Below are 15,428 nucleotides of genomic sequence, written 5' to 3' on the forward strand. Positions count from 1 at the left end.
CCAAATCTGGAGCTGAAAATGCTTTCATTTCCAAGTGTAATACGATTAAAATAAACTCTTAGTGTGCTGGGCTCTTAAATCATGATAGAGCAGTCAAATTCCCTTTTCTGCCAATTTCCCTATTTCTGCCAGGATAGCTTTATGCCTGCACAACCATTGTGTATCAAAAGATGTTAAAACTTATTTTATCTGTTTTAAATTTTCCTGTTGAAGTTTCCACCTTCCCAATCTGTTATTTTTTTTTCTAGGGAATCTTTATGCAACATTCCTCATGGAACTCACTTTTATGTAGAGAATTTGCCTTGTAAACAGGCTTTTCCTTGCAGGAGGAAGGGGAGGCAAGAAACAAGAGCAGAGGCACATCATGATTCATAGCTCGTGTTTACTTGTTGGTGGAGCTTTGTAATGCATGGTCCAAGAATGGACAGTAAGCACTGGATATTCCCTTGAGATCTGAGGAGGATGACTCTTTGTTATTAGCTGCTGGCTGACATCTCTGAGGGTGTTTTGGCTGCTGCTGGATCAGCAGTGGGGTCACCATCAGGCTCTCAAGGGCGACTACACAGCAGGATGATGTAGCACAGCCACTTTCCCTGCATCCTATCTACCTACATAATCTTCCCTTGGCTTATTTTTCCCAAATCCTGCAGATCAGGAGTTCAGTTGAACTGGAAGTTTTAAGCATTTAGCCAGGTTTTGGATGACCTCCATAAGTGTTTCTATGTATGGGAGGGTTTTCTGCCTGTGCTGCTCCATGTCTCCCATCCTTTTTTCCTTCTTGGGAGCTTCCTGTTGGTTATCTCACAGCTTTGCCATGACATTCGTGGTATCCACATCTGCACAGCTTCAGGAACTGCAGAACAGGAGGGAAACTGTGCATTAAAAGCATTCCATACTCCAGTGTTGGATACAAGAGAGATGATTTGTGCTGGTGTTGAGCTGTGGGGACTTTCCTTGGTGCTGCCTGGTTGCAGGAACCAGCCTTAGAGGGCAGCATTGGCTCTGTCCCAGCTCTTCTCTCAAAATCCTTTAGTGGCTATAGGAAATGAGTAGAAATGAGTGGTTTGGAGTTATAAAGATACCACATGTACTGTGGGAATGTGAGGGTGGGGTAGGGGTGTTGCTTGTGATGAAACGCTGGAGTCAGGCAGGAGCCTCCTGGTGCTGAGGTGAAACTCAAAGAAATTACCCTTAAAACTCCATTATTTTAAGCAGAACACATCTCCAGAGGCAGCCTTAAAGCTAGAGGTACCTCCATCAAGGCTCGGGGCTGTGGGACAGCCAGCCCTGGCTTGTTAGAGATAATTAGGGCTTATTTGGGATCATGTGCAGTTCTGGTGAGGGATGAGGTAGCTGCAGGGAGTGGCAACCTGAGGAGACCTGTCTGGACTTGCTGGAGATGGGGTGCAAGAAAAGGTCACACTAAACCCCTGAGGCCCCACCACTGAACTCCCCCTTTCCTGCAGTGATGTTAATTGCTTAAATGGTTGTTAGGAACAGGATGGGGCTGGATTGAGGCCAAGGTCTCAGAGGGAAGCTGGGGTTGGAGCCTGGTTTAGGGTGCAGCAGCCACTCACTCTTTCTGTGGTCTTTTTTTTTTTTCTCTGTAGCTCTTAAGATTTACTAGTTGGCTGCTAAAATGTCACTTCTGGTCAATTTTTTAAGAAAAAGATGCAAAACGTTGTGCAGGCATAAATATTGACTTCAGAAAAACAGTTCTGAGGCTCCATGCTGCTTCCTAGCCTTCTATCATTGATTCCCAAAATGCAACCCTGGAGATGCTTTACAAATTTCCTTTGAAAATATATCTTTATTTGCAGGGTTTCCATTTTTATGAGTTGTTTAATCATGGGGAGCAGGTTTTCCGGGTGCACTGACTCCAGGGAAAGGTGCTGGACACCTTTTTGGTGCCGCAGGGCTCTGCCGTGTCCCGCCTGGCTGCAGGGAATGCAGAACCCCCACCATTTCCATGGACTCTGTCAGGTTTTGACCCTGGTGTGTTTAGCAGGAGGGTGCTCGGCCCTTGCACTTAAAGTTGGGATAATTCTTGTAAGAATTGTGGTAGGTCCCAGCTGCCCTCTGGAAACACTCAGCTGCCTTCTTGTCGCATGCACAGGTTGCTGTTTGGCACTGGTTCCCGGTTCCTGGAAGAAAATTTGGGGGGCATGGAGGCAGGCAAAGGGTGGGAGAGTCACAGGGTGTTTTTTGGACCATCCCTATTGCATATGCAGCCCCCTGGGTTAAATTTGGGGTGTCTCAGGTACTCTCACCTCTGGTGTGTGGAGCTACCTAGCCCTGGAGGGACCCTTTAATTCACTTTATCCCTGGTGTGTGTGCGGATAGTTGCTTGGATCATAGGGATATGCTTTGTTTTGGTCTGTGAAATAATGTGTTGGCTTTGGGGAAATCGAGGTGGCTGTGCCAGGTCCCTGTCCAGGATGGGAAGGTCACCTCAGACCCTCAGTATTTGGCCTCTAGGGAAGGACAAGGCCCCTCCTTAGGGAGGTGTCCAAGCTCTAAACTTCACCATAATCCAGCAAATATTTATTTGCCCTGTTCCCGGCACTTTCCCTGTATTTCCACCTCCTTTGCTCTGAGTGGTTGCCAGGCCAGGATGGTCTAAAGGACACCTTGGAATACAAGCATGGATGGTATGTGCCTTCCCACTTGGAGCTTTTCCCCTGCACTGGCTCTTACCGCAGGTTATTCGGCTTCCCCGGAGGAAGTATTTGTAGGTGACCGCTTTGGGACTGCAGTGTGAGGAAGCCAACTTCTTATAGCAGCAATTGTGGGCATGGCAGCACCTGAGAGCACAGAAGCCGTGGTCAAGTCAGGATGGGGTACAGCTGGGACAACCCTACATTGGTTGAACTTCAACGACGTGCATCGTTCCCATTGGCTACTGCTGCTAAAATGCTTTTAGAGAGGTTTTAAAGATGAGCAACAATTTTCTCATTGCTCTCTGCTCCCAGAAGCAGGGAAAGATTCCCCTCGCTGTACCCAGGGAGGTGGGGAGGGCTGGGACACCTGCTCTGCCTTTACCAGGTCCCAGCTTACTTGTTGGTGGCATCCAGGGGCTTTTTGGATCCCCCCAAGCCGCAATAACAGCTGTAACCATTGTAAGACAGCAGAGATTTCCCGGTCTTGTGCTTAATCATCGCTCCAAACTGGAGCACGTTGCAGCTGGCGAGGGCCAGTCCTACAACTGGAGAAGTTGTTTAGGAGCACTGGAAAAAGCAACCTCCCATCCTACCCTTCCACAGCAAAAATGAGCATTTTCACCCTTCCCATCTCCATGGACAGAACCCGTGAGCACCAGACTTTCCTGGAGGATGGGAGCTGGAAGGGGGTTACTCACAGAAGAGAAAAAGTGAGAAGAGCTTCATGTCTGGTAGTGGCAGCTCCAGGGTTTGGTGAACCTGACGTGCTGCCGGTCACACCTTTTATAGTCACCGTGTACCTTTGGCAAGGCCCCTCCTTTGGAGGGCAAATATTGACAATCTTCACCATATTGCTCTTGCTATGTGTGCAAGTCCCTTGGCACTGCTGGAGGTCCCAGCTGTGGGGTGCCTTATACTGCTGGAGCCCTTGGCAGGGGAGGGTTTGGTGGACTGGCATGAGTAGGGTAGACTGGGGTCAGCTCCATGCATGGCTCTGGGTATCTCAGCATCTCAGTGCCTCCCCGAGCAAAATGGGAGAACCTGAGGGAGAACAGGAACCACTTAGTGGAAGATGTCCCTGCCCATGGCAGGGGGTGGAATGAGATGAGCTTTAAAGTCCCTTCCAATTCAAACCATTCTGTGATCCCATGATTCACTTTCTTCCTGGATGCCTATATTAGTTTTTTGATGTCTTGGCTAGAAAACACCATTCTATGTCTTAGTGTTTCCATCCTGACTTAACTGGGCAGGGAAAAAAGGCAGCCAGTGCAAAGCATCCTCCACTTCTGACTTACCAGAGTGGGTGAGATGCAACACTGGGAGCAAAGGAAGATCCTGTGGTCCTCCAGAATGGCTGTGGCTGGAGATAGGGCTGAGCTGAGGCCACATACGGTGGGGGTTTTTGGTAGTGGGGACTTCTGAGGTCCCAAATGTCCCTTGCACATGGGGATGCTCTGTCCCTCTCCCTGTGTATGCTGGGCACTGTGTTTTGCTCTCAAAAAGATGAGCCCATGGCATGAGGTGTCTGGCTCACCTTTGTTTAGAAGCAAAAGAAGGCAAGTGGCAGCATAAGGGAAAAAAATGCAAGTTTAAGGGAAGGGGGAAAGAGAGAGGCTGGTTGTCATTTGCTCTGAGAGAATCTCTAATTAAATAGATGATGCTGAACAATCATTTAGCAGACTTCTTCTGTCAGATATTGCAGGTGCCCAGTGCTCTGTGCTGCTTTTTGGAGAACCCCAGCATGGGCAGGCAACTGAGGCAGGGGAGGAAATCCCCCCGTGGCTGGTAGGGAAACTGAGGCAGGGAACAGGGACTTGTGTGGGAATCAGAGAGGTGGTGAGAAAAGGGAACTCGGCTCAGCACCATCTGTTCCCCCTTCTGGCATGAGATGTTTGTCTCGTCAGCTCTCCGGGCTAATTTAAGCAGACCCCTTGGGCACCATTGAGTTAATGACCTGAACCAGGGGTTGCCATAATTCAGGATTTTCTGAGTCTACAACCAGTTTTATCACTGAGAAATAAGGTATATTCTTATCAAACTGGCTGAGCCCCACGTGAAAGCCTCTTCACCCCAGCCCCTCTACCTGTGCCAGGTTTGCAGTATCCCTTCTCCAAATGGGAAATAAGCCCCAACAGGGCCAAATGCCTCCTGGAAGGATGTGGATTTTGTTTCACAGTACAAACCCACAACTTTTCCAACCCAATTTATTGCCATGTGTCTGAGCCTACACATCAGCACTTGGAGCTCCGTATGAATGGATTTGTACAGCCAGACCTCCAAGCAGGAAAATACATGGATAGTTAAAATTCACCCAGAGTTTACAAAGGGAGAGTTTATCTTGGCCTGAAATCTGTCTGGGATATCCTGTAGGTGAGGATTTGATCCTTGATTTGTGCCTTGCAAACAGCAGCTGCTGGGTGAAGGGCCGCCCAGTCCTTCCTCATCTCCCCAGGATTACGTGGTGCTGGAGGAGGAAAAGGAGGGTGGAGGGACCTGATTCCTGGGTGACAGCTGGTGGGAAGCATCACTGATGTAAGGGATATTGCCTGGCCCCATTGACTTCAGCTTTGGGGCAAGCCAGGGAGGGAATTCCAGCTGGGCATCAGCCCCTGGGGAAATTGTGTTTTGTTGCTGTTTCTGTGGCTTTATTTCATTGCAGAGCCCCAAGGGAGTTTGGAGCACCGAGACCTCCTGGGGTCAACCCTGCAGGGCACAAAACATGCGCAGTGGGGAGGTTTTTTCCTAAGGGATGTGCTCAGAGTTGTTGCAGAATCGGGCCAAAACATTCTTTTCTGGTGAGAAGTCTGTTTTGCTCATCGCTGGTGTGAGGCAAGCTCCCGGCCACCCCGGCACAGGGTGTTCAGGGAATCTTAGAATATCCTGAGTTGGAAGGGACTCACAAGGATCATTAAAAATGTCCAGTTTTTTTCTGAGATGGAGAAGTGGAAGTGGGTGGAAGGGCTTGGCGTTCGGAGTCTGAAGGCTCGGGGCTAAGTGGGGCCGTTCAGAGGTGCGGCTGCACTTCGGTGGGAATTGTGTCACCTCTCAGGTGTAATTTTTTCCCGGTATTTCAACAGGAAACCTGTCTGAGAGGCGAGGGGTGGTCTCTGGGCTCAGCTGAGTCATGGCACACTGAGAACTGCTGCCTTGGGCTCTCTGTTTTTATTTGGAGCAACAGAAGGTGAAGCAAGAAGCGGAGAGAGCAGACAGGCTGTGGGGGAGCCGGAGCCAAGGGGAGACACTCCCGCTGGTTCTCTGTGCCCCTCACAGGGACGAGGGGCAGGTGTCCACTCCTCCCTTTTTTTGCTGTGCTGAAACATCGCGTCAGCGCTGCTCCCCCTCCTCAGATCCAGTGGACACTGACGCAACTTCACCGGAGGGTTGTTGTCCTCGTGCCAAAGCCAAAAAGCCCCGAGGAGGAGACTCGCCAGGGCTGGGAAGCGCTGCCGGCCCCGTCCCTTCGTGGATCAGCCCGGAGGTGGTTTTGCAAAGGGAATTTTTTGCTTCAACACCTCCCCGCTCGTCCCCGGCACTTGATGCGGCGCCGGAGCAGCCTCTGGCCGCGCATCCGGCACAGCAGGGCCGCCCGCTCGCACCTGCAGGCACTTCTCTGGCACCACGTCCCCGACCCTGCAGGGACCGCACAGTACACCTGAGACCTTCATTTGGGCGTATCTCCCGGGGGCTGCCCAAAAAAGGACACCGCAAGAGAGGGAGATGGTCTGGAAAGGGGCATCGCAAGGCAAGGGGGTGAGGACTCACTGCAGGTGGAGATTCCTGCCTGGGGTGCTGAGAGGGGCTGGAAGGGTCCCACGGGGCACCGCCGAGCCGCCAGCTTGGCATAGCAACAGGCACGGAGCCGGCAGCACCTGCAGGGAGAAGGAATGTGGCACTGGCTGCTTCTGACCTACCTGACACAGGCTCTGCGAGCTGGGCAGGAAGAGCCACCAGCTTTGCATCCTCTGCTCTGAATTGCCCAGCAGCTGCTCTTTCCAGCCCGTTCCCATGCCTCTTCTTCCCTGCGCAAGCCCTGCCCAGCATCCTGGCTTCAGGACCATCCCTCTCCACTGGTGCCATCCCATGAACCAGGCAGTTGTCGCTGGCACCACCCTACTGACTGCGGGGCTGGAATTAGGGGTGAGCACTGAGCTTTCCCTGCTTCCCAAAAACCTGTTCCCTTCCTGCTGCTGCCCAGTACCTGGTCTGCACTTTGCAAAGCTTCGGGGTGGGCTGAGGGGGTTGTGCACAGCCCTGGGGTTACCCCAGGGCCAGCATTAGCCCTCTGGGGTCAGTGCTAGCCCTCTGGGGCAGCGTTGCCTGTACCGGTCCAATGAAGCCCTTGAGGTGCCCCATCCCGAGTAGCATCCGTGGGCAGTCAGATTTCCTACAGTGCTTCCCTCGAGTCCCGGTATGAAGGTACGTGGGTGCTTCCCATGAGCTGTGAACACACCTGGAGTGGCCAGAAAAAGTTATTTTTTTGTAAGTTATATGCAGAAATGAGGCCTGGGGAACGAGGGAGGAGAGGAGGGAGTCCCCTTGAGGAGTGCACAGGAGTTTGGGGATGCATACTGGCACAGGGATGGGGCCTGGCTTCTGTCTGTGTGGGTTGGGGATGCACTTACTGCAGGCAAACAGCATTGTCAGCACCAGCAGGACCTTCATTTTCCTCTCACCTGGGCCTGGGAGGAAAAACAGAGGACAGGCTCAGCCAGGCAGCTTGGCTGGTGCTGCCATGCATACCTTCCTCTCTGAAATTGGGTCAAATCACCCTAAAATTTGGAATGAAGAAAGCAGCTGGGGCTCCTCACCTCTGTTTTGCTGCCTCTTGGCTGACAGCAAGTGGTTTCTGAGGCTGTTCCACCACCCGAGCATCCCCACCCCGTGTCCCACCACCTCAATATCCCCGACCTCCTGTCCCACCACCGAAGCATAGTCCTCATGTCCACTACCTCAGCAGTTCCCACCCCCTATCCCACCACCTAAGCATGTCCCACCACCTGTCCCACCATTCCAACATTCCCCACCTCCTGTCTCACCGCTTTTGACACTTCTCCCCCGTGGTCCAACGTCCCAACTGCGTTTTTATCTGGGAACAACGACCCTTTTCCTACACTTTTCTTCCCTCCCAGCAGAAGGCAGCGTTCCCGATGTCCTCCCGACATCCCCCCCTATTTTTGTTTCCATGGCAGGAGGGTGGGGAGGGGGGACTTGCTCACCGGGGGATCTCCCTCGCTGTCAGTCCGTCCTCCCGAGGAAAGCCTGCCCTCCGTATCTGGCCTGCGGGCTCTGAACTGAAAGCGCCGAAATGACTCTGTCCGAAAAACACCAAGTGCTACGCCCCTTCCCTCGCCGGCCAACCCCCCTCGCCCCGTGGGCTGCAACCCAGAGTGACGCAGGGACCGAGTTCTTGGAAAGTTTTGGGAAGATGTTGATTATTTACAGGGATTTCTCTCCCTGCCCAGCAGCAGCTCTCAGAGGACAGGGTGGTTTAAGCACGTTGTTTATTTTCACGTTACTTAAATTTACAGCAATACGGGCAGGAATGCAGGGAGCTCCAAATTTCGACTCCTATCACCTGCACAGGTAATTGGGATAGAACTGGTAGCGTTTCCTGTAGCTCCTGACGTTTCTCTTCAGGCACAGTGCCAGGCTGCGGTCACACTCACAGGAGAGCTGAGCACACCAGGAGTCCTTTCCTGTGGGAAGAGGAGAGCCCAGGGTCAGACCTGGCTTTACGATGGGCTAACACCCCCTTTTCCCGGGTCCTACTCACTGCAGGAGGGGCTGCCGTGGTGCCCCTTGTAGTGGTAGCTCTGCTTCTTGGCGTCACAGTCATGGCTCAGGAGGCCGAGGTAGCAGGTATCGTGTAGCTGGCAGCACCTGCAGGGGAGATCAAAACTTTAGGGATTGGGCTTTTCCCTCCCTCACTCCTCACATTTGAAAATATTCAAGGATGTGTTCAGACGGGGGGGGTTAGGTGGGTTCTCACCTGTCTGAGGCGTCCTTGGGCTGCCCCTTGCCCCCCAGGCCGCAGTAGCAGCCATAGAAGGCATAGTGCAGCAAAGCGTTTTTCCCTGTTGCCTCCGTGATCATGTTGTGCAGCTGCAAGAGGCTCCCGTGGGCTGGGGACAAGCCTGGGGAGGGAAAATCAGGGGGATCATGCTGATTCCCAACCCCCTCGCAGCATCTCCATCCCTCCAGCCCCTGAACTGGCACCAGGGTGGTGATGTCTTAGAAATTATAAGACAGTGGAGAGGGAATTTGTTCCCAGCTTGGTGCAGGAGAGTTGTTGCATATTTGGGAGGGGTGGTGATGGGAAAAGGTGAAGAAATCACCAGCCTGGTTCTAATTTCCACAGATGTAACTGCACAGGGAGCCGTGGGACTGGTGGGACTGAGGACACTTACACCAAGCAAACAGCACAGAGAGGCCCAGGAGACAATTCATCCTTCTGACAGCCCTGGGAGAGGAAACCAAACCATTCCCTGTTATACCAAAACCAAACCATTCCCTGCTACCCTTCTTTCTTTCTCTCCTCATCTGGGAACAGAGATTCTCCCCCTCTCTATGGACTAGAGAAAATGAGGGCAGTGAAGATGCACCCATTGCTTCAGCACAAAGCACTAGGGAGGGAAAGTCATGGGGATCGGATGGTGCAGTGTTGGAAAAAAGCAAAATGAAGAGAAAGGGAGAAAAGTTGGAGGAATTATCAGCCCTCGAGGGCTGCACCCACTGCTCTTCCTCCAGGCTGGCATCTCAGGTAGCATCTCCTTTGCTCCTGCTTTCACAGCATGGATTTTGCTCCCATCTTACTTCTGGTTAAAGTAGGAAAGGGAGAGAAAGCATTCCTCCATCCCCACTTACCTTGGGAAAGCTGCTGCTGCCTTGCAATGCCCTGCAGCCAGCTGGGCTTGCTTTATATAGGGTTTGCTCCCATCTATTTGGGGCTCCTTTGACTCAAATGTTGCTGACTGGGCTTTTCTGCAAAGGAGAAGGTGCCATCCTTCCCCTTTACAGGAGTGTCAGAAATCCCCCCAGTGCCCCAGCTCTGTACCTCACACACGGGGGCTGGTGCTGGGTGGGATGAGGTGGCAAAGCATCGTCACTTCCAGCCTGAGGAGGAAGCCAACATGCCCTAATCCTGGTCAGAAATGCCTGAAGATCTTTTACTTTGTCTTTCCCAGCACCACGGAGCTGTATCGGGGGAAAGAACAACCCTGGTTCAGCCTAGGCAGGAATGAAGCAGGTTTGGGATTTTCAAGGGGGTGTACAGTTTGGGAACTGACTCTCTGCAAAACTGGTTCAGGGTAAGTTGTCAGTTGTTTGGGGAAAGTCTGTGGGCAAACTGAAAGTATCTCTAAATGTGCAGTTCCTGGAGACGTGAGGTCAGGCAGACATTGGATGATTAAACCCTCCCTCACTGTGAGAAAAAAATGAATCAAAATGAAGGTTTTGTGGTGAGCAAATGCAACTTCCCTTATTTTATTCTGGATGATTTTTCCACATCCTCATTACAGCTCTTCTGCAGAAACTATCCAGTCACCAACTGCCCTCCTAAATTAGCATCCACCTAATTTATCTGGTCATGGTTTTGAAATCTTCCCTCCTCTGTGGATGGCTATTCTTTAGCCTTAATTTTCGTGGAATCCCATAATGGTTTGGGTTGGAAGGGACCTTAAAGCTTATCTCGTTCCATGGGCAGGGACACCTTCCACTATCCTAAGTTGCTCCACATTGGGGTAGGCCTGTGAATTACAGCCCTATTGGGACGATGGAAGTATTGGGATGTTGGGCAGAGGGTGTGGCTGAGGTGTGGGATGCAAAAGTGCTCCCCAAACTCAGCAGCCACCATTGTAGTGCCTCAATCTCAGTGGCCCTTACAGAAAAACACCACAGAATCAGTTTGCATTACTTTTATTGTAGGTCTTTATTATCTTTGCTGGGAAGTGAAATCAAGGGAGGAGGAAGGGACAAAAAAGAGGACGTTGGTGGGTCTTTCTGAGAACTGGGGGGGTCTCCATTCAAGACGTGTGCCCTTCCTCACCCTGAGCACCTCGCAGGGAGCCTCATGGGCTCTGCTTCTGCTCAGCCCCCACCCCAGGCTTTTCTTGCCACAGCAGTGGGGGAAACCAGACAAAATCTGGAGCTCTGTGTGCAGATTCCCCTTCCTCAGCACTGGAGCTTGTCTCCTTGGCATTTCAGCTTGAAGTAGAAGCGGTAGGAATGACTGTACGAAGGCAGAGTGCTCGCGAAGCACAAGGCCACTGCCTTGTCACACAGGCAAGTCTCCCTCTCACACCAGCTCTGCTTGTTACCTGAGGGGTGGAAATACAGTGTCCTGTAGTGGCTTTTCTGGTGGGGTCCCCTCAGGATGCCTCCAGTGCCTGGAGCTTCCTGAGGGAAGTGGATGAAACAGTGTGTCCCAGTGCTTGCTCTCTCTGACCTGTTGCATCCCTTGCATTGCCCATTTAATTATCAAACTTGGACAGGAATCAGGCTGGTTTCACCCCAGGGGTTGCCCTCCCGAGTGCCCTGCTCCGGGGATGGGGTGTCATGGGGAGCAGTGCTGGTCCCCCACCTCCATGGAACCCCTGTTCTATACTCACTGCAGGTGATGTGTCCGTCATCAGTGGCGAAGGTGTACGGGGTGATCAAGGGGCTGCACTTGCCCTCCCTCACCCTCCTGTAGCAGCAGTCGTGGGCTTGGCAGCACCTGTGGGGACACCACGTCAAACTGCGGCCCCCCAACCCTCCCTCACCACACCTGGAGGGTAAAGGAAGGTCCAGACTCAAATTTAAGGTGACCGGGAGGAGGGGATGGTCAGGCAGCAGCAAGACATGGCTGGGGAATGGGGCGAACTCCCCAGAGCGCAGGAGCTGCAAGGGAGGGGCTTTTTAGGGACTGCCCTTCACTGGGGGTGGTGAGTGGTGATGCTGTTCCAGATACTCACCGGTCGGTGGGATCCACGGGGGTCCCTCTGCCCCCGATGCCGCAGAAACACCCGTACCAGCTGTAGGAGAGCAGGGCACTCTTCCCTGTGGTCGACCTGATCATCTGCTCCAGCTCCAGGATGCTGGTGCCAGCTGGGAGCAGCCCTGTGGAGAGGCAGAGGGATGGGGCTTGTGCCGGTGCAGCGTGGGGAAGCTGGTGGTGTTCCCGACACCTCACGCCAGGCAGGGAATTAAATAAGTCTGGCATTGCTAGAAACACACTTTCAGGAATTTGAACCATGAGGAGCCCTAACACCCCCCAAGGATTATAGAATCATAGAATTCCAGAATGGTTTGGGAGTGAAGGGACCTTAAAGCCCATCTCATTCCACCCCCTGCCATGGGCAGGGACACCTTCCACTAGACCAGGTTGCTCCAAGCCTCATCCAGCCTGGCCTTGAACACTTCCAGGGATGAGGCAGCCACAGCTTCTCTGGGCAACCTGTGCCAGGGCCTCACCACCTAATCAGGGAAAATGTCTGGCTTCTGCACCCCCTTGATTCAGTCGGGCAGAAGGTATTGCTCTCTGGTCAGGCAAACCCGCAAGCCATGCTGCAAACAACATCACTAGGATCAGCCATGGGCTTGGCACAGGCAGGAAATGTTCCAGCAATCTCCAGGGCGCCATAAAATAAATATGCATCTGGGCATCTCAAAGCCTCCCTGTCACAAAGCCCTCCATGACTCCTGCAGTGCTACACGAAATGTTGGAGTGAAACCACAAAATTTAAACAAAAACCTGAATTGTTCCCAAATCTTGAGGTTGGCAGGTGGATCCCGGTGTGTCCTGGGGACAGCGGGGCACTTACCACAAGCCAGGAGCACAGCAAGAAGGAGATTCCTCATCCTGGGGCTGCTCTGGAGAGAGAACAGCAAAGATGGGCGATGAACCAGGGGCAGGACAAGAACTCCCCCAGTGCCCACACCAAGGGCATGGAACCGGTTGGTTGGCAATGCCTTGTGGTGACATTCGTGTCACTATGGATTCACAGCCTTGTGAAGGCATCACCATGTCGCTATGACTCCTCATGGGGCCTTTAGCCTGGATTTGGGATGCAGCCCTTGTCACGGACATGGTGGCTGATCCTGCCTGGGGCTGATGAAGCAGCTCTCTATTCACAGCCTCCCCCCACCACCCCCTGAGCTGCCAGATGAGTAATAGGGCAATAAATTCCCACTCTCCTTACCCCTCCTGGACCTGCAGCTCTGATGCCACTGGCTCAGAGGGTTTGGTTTTTATAGCTGGCCAGGCCCACCCCCTCCTCTATCTGCGCTGTCATCCCAAGCTGGGCTCACCCGGAGCAGGGAGCATGTTCCCATCCTTCTCTTTCCCAAAAATCATTAGTTGCCCCAAGCAGTGAGCACCAACATTCCCTCCATCTGCTCATCACTGGGTGTGAGGCCATCTCCATACCTGCATGAAGCCAGTCAAGGCCTTCGCCATGGTTTTAAAATCTGTGGGATCTAGTGGCTGGAGCGATGGGATAAAAGTGATTTACATCGGGGCTGGCACCTTAGAGGTTGTTGAATCCTTGTTCCAGCTGCAGAGATGGCACTTTGGGCTCAGTGTTGTCTCAAGAGAGGTTTTGCCAATTTGCACCTTGAAGCTTCAGAGGTGGTTTCTCTTGGCTCCTTCCTTGCAATTGTCCCCTCAGATCCATGGCTGCATCCAAATCCAGCCTCACTGAATCACAAGGGGAGGCGAAGGGAAGACAGCCAACACCACAAGTGCAATTCCTGGGTCTGCAGTTTTCCTGTCCTGCCCTCTGTGGTTTTCCTGTCTGCCCAGAGTGTGTGGGCAAGGGGTCTGAGAAATTAAATCACGAGCAGCAAAGGCTGGAAAAGCCATGGAAACCTGACTTGGAATGCTTAGGGTATATAGTTTATTTAATAACCATAACTCAAACATGATACAGAGAGAGGGGGGAGGCAGAAAACCAGAGGAGATAAGGAACAAAAGCTGCTGGTTTTCCCCTGAAACCGTGGGGCCAAGTGCAAACACAGACACAAATACAGGTATCTGGTGATATGCAGGGCTCTACCCTCAGGGATTAACTTGGGGAGGGGAATTCGGGGTTGAAAATTGTAAGGAAATGACTTAGGGGTATGGAGTCAAGAAGAAAAAACTCTGTGGAATTTCTTGAGAAGCCACCAAAGCTGTCACTGGAAGGGACGTCACCTCCTGACTGTTCTCCAAGGGGGCAGAGATGTCTGTCTCAGGGCTTTGCTTCCCTCTAACCCTTAATTTTCTGCTGCAAGTGGAATAAAAACCTGTCCAAGCCCATTAAGAACAGGGAGCAACACCTCACCCACCTCCTTACTCGGCATCTGCACAAGAAACCATCCCAAAATGCCACAGTGACAATCTGACAGCCAAACCCCTGCTTTCCTTACCTCACTTCTAAAACCAAGGCACTCTCTAGTAATTAACTGATCCCTTTCCCACCTCCTCCACAAACGCTTCCATTACAGAAGGATTCCCCAGGTGGTGTTCATTGGCTGTGCTATTTGTGTTTTAGCATTGCAAGTCCTTGGTTTTGGGGGAAAGACCTGAGTTTTTGCTGTAGAGTTTGGATAAACCTGCATGAAAAGCATAATCTGAGGGCCTAATTGAGAGCAGGAATCCTGTGGATTTGGGATCCACACATGGTTTTAACCAAATCCCTCATTTTAAGCCCTCTCTCTCTGCAGGGGGTCTCAGGAGAGTGACCAAATGAAGCTAAACCCTCTGTTTAATTAACCCACAGACTCAAGGGCTTAAAAAACCACCCATAGAAGTTATCATCCCCTTGGATATGTGGAACTTTTCAGCCTTCTTAGGGAACAAAGAGAGCTGGGTATCACCCACACATCTGTTTGTTCAGGGCCTTACTGAAGTGTAAATGTGCTGGGTGCTTTGATCTGCAATGCTCCAGTTTTCCCAGCAATATTGCCAAAGATCCTGGGCTGAGATGAGCTGATAGGAAACTATTTCTTTACTTATTTTGTTTCTTTTTAGTGCTTGGGTTTGCCTTGATCTTCCCCCCTCACAGGGTGGAGAACCCAAGTTTATGATGGATATTTATTGCTTGTTTCTTTGGTGCCATTGATGGCCATCTGTTGGTGGGAGAAGAAGGCGGTTAACTGGGAGTGGGTTTAAAAAGGGTTTAAAAAGGGATTAATGGGGAGAGAGGGAAATATCAGTGTTATGTGGGGTGTTCCCAGAAGGGAAACTGACTCAGGGATCATTTGTAGCCAGGGGAATCAGGACGACTCCCCCTCCCTCCCAGGATAAAGAAAGCTTAAAACTCCCCAAAAGCACAGTTTTAGGTCCCAGGAAGATCTTGTGTGTAAAGTCTAATTTTTTAATGGTGTTTTCATAATAAATTTTGGGGTTTATTTGTCTGGGTTTATTCTGCGGTCACTGAATAATGTCACAGGGGGTTAAACTCTGTCTTGTGCTCCACCTCTCCTCCCTCCCCCCGCCTTTGCTCAGGACAGGCTGTAACACTTCATTTTTAAAATTTTAGAGTTAAACCCCGAAGATTTGAGTATTTAAGTGGGGTGGCAACATTGTGGTTTTGACTAGGGTGGGATGGGGGAATGAGACTTCCTATGGGAGGGAGAGGGACAACCTTGGTGCCATACTCACCTACGGGTGTGGAGCAGCTGTTTGGGAGGGACCCAGCTGTCACCTGCCCTGCTCATCCTGCCTTGTGTCCCACAGGATGAGGCCTGCGGAACCTTCTCAAGGTGGTGAGGCTGTTCCTGTGCCACTGATGAGGCCTGAAGCCTCGA

The 15,428-nt window shown here is 51.8% G+C and overlaps 3 protein-coding genes across 4 annotated transcripts; all 3 read right to left on the reverse strand.

The window, feature by feature from the left end:
• Window positions 1–1,802: 1,802 nt before the first annotated feature.
• On the reverse strand, window positions 1,803–3,212 carry LOC135426013 (group IIE secretory phospholipase A2-like; the record flags this gene model as incomplete). Its single annotated transcript, XM_064678923.1, has 3 exons — window positions 1,803–2,144; window positions 2,698–2,804; window positions 3,058–3,212. Coding segments are annotated over 3 exons (405 nt in total), but the record flags the coding sequence as incomplete, so codon positions are not given.
• A 2,588-nt stretch (window positions 3,213–5,800) lies between these two features.
• Window positions 5,801–9,846, reverse strand: LOC135426011 (basic phospholipase A2 daboxin P-like). Its single transcript, XM_064678922.1, is given in 9 exon segments — window positions 5,801–6,290; window positions 6,423–6,529; window positions 6,984–7,110; window positions 7,283–7,339; window positions 7,877–8,356; window positions 8,434–8,540; window positions 8,650–8,794; window positions 9,068–9,232; window positions 9,521–9,846. Coding segments are annotated over 5 exon segments (684 nt in total). The 5' UTR covers window positions 9,663–9,846; the 3' UTR covers window positions 5,801–6,290; window positions 6,423–6,529; window positions 6,984–7,110; window positions 7,283–7,339; window positions 7,877–8,231.
• Window positions 9,847–10,568: 722 nt separating this feature from the next.
• On the reverse strand, window positions 10,569–15,374 carry LOC135426010 (phospholipase A2, membrane associated-like). 2 transcript variants are annotated; one of them, XM_064678921.1, is made up of 6 exons: window positions 15,283–15,374; window positions 13,165–13,335; window positions 12,461–12,509; window positions 11,612–11,756; window positions 11,267–11,373; window positions 10,569–10,975 (listed from the first exon to the last, which is right to left on the reverse strand). In XM_064678921.1, exons 3-6 carry the CDS (start codon window positions 12,495–12,497, stop codon window positions 10,830–10,832), a joined length of 435 nt encoding a protein of 144 aa, XP_064534991.1. In that variant the 5' UTR covers window positions 12,498–12,509; window positions 13,165–13,335; window positions 15,283–15,374; the 3' UTR covers window positions 10,569–10,829. The 2 variants fall into 2 exon arrangements, with proteins under 2 accessions (XP_064534991.1, XP_064534990.1); XM_064678920.1 differs by lacking the exon at window positions 13,165–13,335.
• Window positions 15,375–15,428: the final 54 nt, after the last annotated feature.

This window comes from Pseudopipra pipra, chromosome 22 (assembly GCF_036250125.1).
Source record: "Pseudopipra pipra isolate bDixPip1 chromosome 22, bDixPip1.hap1, whole genome shotgun sequence".
NCBI classification, from domain to species: Eukaryota; Metazoa; Chordata; class Aves; order Passeriformes; family Pipridae; genus Pseudopipra; species Pseudopipra pipra.

Excerpts from the sequence above, each read along its gene's own strand:
- LOC135426010 (XM_064678920.1), bottom strand. The coding sequence starts at position 12,497 with ATGAGGAATCTCCTTCTTGCTGTGCTCCTGGCTTGTG. Across the intron at positions 11,757-12,460 it reads TGCTGTGCTCCTGGCTTGTG|GGCTGCTCCCAGCTGGCACC; the intron begins GTAAGTGCCCCG and ends GCCTCTCCACAG. Across the intron at positions 11,374-11,611 it reads CCCGTGGATCCCACCGACCG|GTGCTGCCAAGCCCACGACT; the intron begins GTGAGTATCTGG and ends GTGTCCCCACAG.